Genomic DNA, 5,824 nt, shown 5'->3' on the forward strand with positions numbered 1-5,824 from the left:
ACTTTCTGGAACAAGCAACGTTAAAGCTACCATCGTCATACGATTTTTGTTCTGTCCAACACAGTTATCACACCACAAAATGAGTTTACACAATATTCAAAGTAGTACACAATGGTAGGAGCTCACGCCAGATACAAGTTACAACAATCACTGCCTTCAGGCGCGTGCACATTCTGCGCTCATTATGCCGCTGCCTTTGGGACAACATTCTTGTGCATCAGTCGGCCCTCTTTTGAACCAAAGGAAACCTTTGTAGCACTTCCAGTCTTTTCCATATTATTCGCCTTGGCATATACAACAGTTCCCCTGAGAAACCTGACATTGCACAATTCTGGCTCTTTCAGCGTTTCCCGTGTGCAGTCTTCCAATTCTCGTTCTACGCAACCGAATGCTAACTCCATAGTTGTTTGCACTCTATGACTCTAAAAGACGAGGATAAAAGAAGGAACTTCCGAGCGCGCACCTGAAATATTCTGTTTCTCCAGAATACGCCTGTACTGTCAGGGATGAAACCGGCTGTAGATCTTTTAACAGATGTGAAATAATTTTTGTGTAGCTTACGGTTTGTAACTAATTTTGTATTGCGTAGTTTTGCGACACTTAAAAATTGCATAAAACGTCCCTAATGGATTATGTTTGTTACTCTGCATTTAGCGCGTTCCCGATGGTGCTGTCAATAGTGAAGAGAGAAAAAACAAAGGAATTATTATAATTGTAAGAAAAGATCTTTCTATTAACTTGGTTAGCTGAAGGAGAATGAAGTCCTAATAGTGGTTTTGTAAGAGTGCAAAATACACATTGTAATGGTGTACACTGATAACAGGGGATTGAGTCCCACAAAAATGGCTCTGAGCACTATGGGACTCAACTTCTGAGGTCATCAGTCCCCTAGAATTTAGAACTAGTTAAACCTAAGTAACCTAAGGACATCACACACATCCATGCCCGAGGCAGGATTCGAACCTGCGACCGTAGCCGTACATTATTATTCAGCAGGCACCAAACATAAAGTGCAAGCAACACTGGTACATTTTGCGATTAAAAAACATCGTTTCCGGTACTCTTCTAGTTTTTACGCCGCGCGGGATTAGCCGAGCGGACTGTTCGGCCAGAGAGCTTGTTGGCCTCTGTAATAAAAAAACTGAGTGGAAGGATCAACAAAACGAATTTTAACGGATGTCATGTGACGTCCGCAACGACAAAACACAACGATCAACAACGAACAAAATTAAAAAGAAAAGCGGTCTAAGGCGCTGCAGTCATAGACTGTGTGGCTGGTCCCAGCGGAGGTTCGAGTCCTCCCTCGGGCACGGGTGTGTGTTTGTCCTTAGGACAGTTTAGGTTAAGTAGTGTATACGCTTAGGGTCTGATGACCTTAGCAGTTAAGTCTCATAAGATTTCACACACATTTCAACATAGTTTTTACTATTATCACGTTTGAAACTGTGCATCCTTTCCTTCACTCCTACAAAACTGAATGAGTTTTCCCATCTAGCTCAGTTCCTGCTCGCGTTAATAGTGCTACATACGTTACAAACGCTATTACTTTCTCTCATACAGTCCCGAGGCAAATATATTCCCCGATAATTTATGAGGTTCTAAGAATAGCTGGTTCTCGTACTCATTCCCAGAATCTTAGATTTTATGATAACATCGGACTATCATTATCAAAGTGAAATGCACACACCATAAGAAGAAGCTGAAAACAGGTAACTTCTGGAGTCTATTCTGATTCGTTCAGTGATGTTCAAAAATTATGCCAGATTGTTCGGTAGTAAAAAATTCTCAGTATTTTCAGGAGAAGAATATAAATAACGGTTAAACATGTACTATACCAGAACTATAGCTGAATTTACATTTCGATATATTTTTAACTGCGGTATGTAGAATTGTTACAGGAAAACGCGCAACCTTTTGTTGTTAGTGCGCTCTTGCAGTCAGAATTCCACTTATCAACTCAGTAGACATTAAAACTATAGTTGATGCAAAAGAAACTTAACCTCTGGAAGGAATGAGTGTAACTTTCTCATTAAATATATGATACGCCAACGATATCGGTAATCCTGCAATGTTAAGTACAATGAAAGCGTAACATTGCGTCAGCTACGCAGGGAGGTATTGGTAGGCCTGCTGCGAGGCTACTTCCCCCACCAGTCACGCTGGGACAGTGGGTAACTCTCCCCACCAACGCGACAAGTCAAGTAGCTCCAGCGGGGAACAAAGTTACATGGGACAGCATATTTGCAGTTGTGTAGCAGAGACCGAAGACGACGGAGGTGGTGGCGGTGGCGGGAAAGGGACCGTGTGTCATAGAAGTTTGCCCTGTATTGTTTTAAAAGTGCAACAGACATAGTGAACAACCATGTTTGACGTGTTCGGCTCCGTTAAGGGGCTACTGAAATTAGACTCCGTTTGTATTGACAATAACTTGTTTCGTCTGCACTACAAAGCTACTGTTATAATTCTGATTGCATTTTCGCTGTTGGTGACATCGCGTCAGTACATCGGCGACCCAATTGACTGTATTGTGGATGAAATTCCTCTTGCTGTGATGGATACATACTGCTGGATTTACTCTACGTTCACCATTCCTAATCGTCTAAATGGCAAGATAGGGCTAGAAGTGGCTCATCCAGGTGTGGGCGCCCATGTAGCCGGAAAAGATGAGGTGAAGTATCACAAGTATTATCAGTGGGTGTGTTTTGTGCTTTTCTTCCAAGCTATCTTATTTTATATCCCAAGATATTTGTGGAAGACTTGGGAAGGTGGTCGAATCAAGATGCTTGTGCTAGACTTGAATAGCCCTGTAGTAAACGAACAATCAAAAGCAGATCGTAAGAAGCTCCTAGTGGACTACTTTGTCACAAACCTACACACACAAAATTTCTATGCTTATCGCTTTTTTATTTGTGAAGCATTGAATTTTGTCAACGTCGTTGGACAAATTTACTTTATGGATCTTTTCTTGGATGGAGAGTTCACAACTTATGGTTCAGATGTTGTACGATTTACAGAAATGGAACCTGAGGAGCGATCTGATCCCATGAGCAGAGTGTTTCCAAAGGTGACGAAATGCACTTTCCATAAATACGGTCCATCGGGTAGTGTGCAAACATTCGATGGGCTCTGCGTCCTTCCTCTGAATATTGTCAACGAGAAGATCTACGTTTTTCTGTGGTTTTGGTTTGTCATTCTGTCAGTTCTCACAGGAATTGGTCTTGTGTATCGTCTAGCAACTGCGATGGGACCACAGATGCGCATGTATCTTCTACGTGCTCGCTCTCGTTTGGCGCCGCAAGACCAGATAGAAACAATCTCCAATAAATGCCAGATAGGAGATTGGTTCGTATTGTATCAGCTGGGTAAGAATATAGATCCGCTAATTTATAAAGAACTGGTTGCGGATCTAGCTAAAAAGTTAGAAGGTAAAGAGATAGTATAACGTAGCCACAGACTGCTTTTTTTCTGTCATAAATTTTAAAACTGTGGGTGGTTATTGAAGGGACCACGCCTCCGTGAGAGCCTATAGTATAGACTGTTGTGTTCATTCCTTCATTGCATTTTAGAAGCCAGTTAACAATGCTGAGTAAAGTGTCTCCCACACATTTCATTTTTGTTATTGCTTCCTTGCATGAAATGGGTGTGTGCATAATGTTTCTCAGCATTGTTAAAGCCCCTTAGCCTTATTTCAGAACAAGTGATATTAGGTGGCTGTATTGTTTTTATTTGTTTATTTACAGGCAAAATTAATTTCTAGTCGTACATCTGTCATAACCTCAGCCCATGTACATCTAAGGTACTGTAGTGAACTGCAGGTTAGTCCTATCATTGGTCAGATATTTCTAAAGGTGCAATAACAATGCCAGTGTAAACCTGTAACATTTTATTTACCAGGCTAAGGTGTAAATGGCTAAAAATGAAACAAATATATTCCTGTGATCATGTAAAGACTGTTCATTGTTGGAGGTGCCGTTTGCTCTTTTGTGTTAACAGTTGCTGGTGTTAAGGAAATTTTTCAATATTGTAATGTTGCTTGCAGATCTTTGAGGGTAAGATATATATATATAAAATTTGCCAATTTTTAATGAACCTTTTTCTTCAAAGGTCAGTGCTACTCACCTTCCTCATGTAGCATTATAGGGAAGCAACTGCCTCATTCAGGGGCTATGGAAGTATTTTATCAGTTTTTAGTTATTTATAATACTATCAGCAATATTTTATATTACAGTGAATGAAGCTTGAAAGATATTTTTGTGGTAGTATTTTAATCTAGTGTCTTAGTGGACAAATTTTAAAATGAAAATTTGCTTCTAGATCAGTTAAAAGCAATTTCTGTGTTATGAATTGCCATAGTTATATGTGCATAAGAAATATGGTAATGAAATTCCTGGAATCAACTTCATTTTTAATTGTATTAATTTTTCATTCCCTGTTTTACTTTTCTGTAACTTTAGATTTGAAACAAGTTTTTCATGAGACTGGTATCTGTGCCTTGTTCTAATGCCATGGAAAAGCTGATTTACATTTAAACATATATCATCTGTTGCCAGTTTGCTATTATCAGTGGTGAAATACTTTTTTCACTAATGACCTCCCATTTCAATATTTGTAACTGAAATGAAAGTGAAAATTTCATTTTGTATCAATAAATATTAAGACTTGTCATGAGATTTGTTAACCACACTGAATTTCTGATTCACGTGTGAGCATTACAAAATGTTAGCATTCACAAATATGTGCCTTAGTCTTTCGTTAATTTATTCTTCCAGTTTGTGTATTACGTGACTCATTGAAGAAGCAAGTCATTTACATATTTTGTCATCTCAATGTGTTCACATATGTAGTGCATTTTATTAGATGTTTTTGTTGAAAAATCAGGATTATTGTTGGTCTGGCCAAGGCTTGTCTTCCATGCATTCCTTTTGATTTTTAAAGTTTGTTTTACAATGAGTTTTTTTGTGCAGAGGATGCATTTCATTTAGTGTTTGTGAACTGCCTAATTTTGTATACAAATAGAATACCAATAAATAAATATTCTATAGTGTTACTATTATTTTGTGTTGCACTTAAACCTTTTGAAACTAAAATTTCACTTTTGTATATAGATTGTGGTTTTCTGCAGTCTCTTCTTACAGCAGTACTCTCTTGGGTGGGCAAACATATAATAGCTCACATTCAGCTAGCTACGAAAGAACTAAAATGAGGATTTACAGTTGCTTTTCATACTGTAGAGCAATTGAAGAGGTCAGTAAAACTAACATGGTATAGTTCTATTTGTGTAGCATTAGTGGTATTTGTGGTTAAATTATGATTATAGTCCTCAGTGAGAAAAGTTTAAATAGGTTATGCCAGCAGATAGTTTTTGAGGTGGAATTTCAGCTTGCTTTTGTGTATTGAAGAGAATGACTGGCACACATAAGCAGCTTGTACATTGTGGACCACTTCTTGTAAAATTGTCTCACTGTTTGACAGTAATCAGCCACTTAATTGCCAAAGGTGTGTGTGTGTGTTTTAGACAATGATTAAAAAGTATATCAAGCAGACTACACATTTTTCAGTCTGTTTTTATATATTACATGTTCTGCAGGAACAGTTAACACACATGGGTTGAGATAAAAATATATTAAATAACACACATTGTACAAATAGTTTCCAGATACGATGATTCTTGTACAACATGCAGTCAACACCTTATTTAGAGCCATGTATTATTATTATTATTATTATTATTATTATTATTATTATTATTTCCAAACTTTCCTAACAGTTCTGATTGCCATTCAGACTGTTACTCCAGATGTGGGGCCATGTTCAGGTTAATATT

General features: G+C 38.1%; 1 protein-coding gene across 1 annotated transcript; it reads left to right on the plus strand.

The window, feature by feature from the left end:
* The first annotated feature begins 2,073 nt into the window (after positions 1-2,073).
* LOC126297433 (innexin inx2) lies at positions 2,074-5,047 on the plus strand. Its single transcript, XM_049988260.1, has one exon. The coding sequence runs from the start codon at positions 2,363-2,365 to the stop codon at positions 3,440-3,442; it is 1,080 nt and encodes a 359-aa protein (XP_049844217.1). The 5' UTR covers positions 2,074-2,362; the 3' UTR covers positions 3,443-5,047.
* Positions 5,048-5,824: the final 777 nt, after the last annotated feature.

Source organism: Schistocerca gregaria, chromosome X, assembly GCF_023897955.1.
Source record: "Schistocerca gregaria isolate iqSchGreg1 chromosome X, iqSchGreg1.2, whole genome shotgun sequence".
Taxonomy (NCBI): domain Eukaryota; kingdom Metazoa; phylum Arthropoda; class Insecta; order Orthoptera; family Acrididae; genus Schistocerca; species Schistocerca gregaria.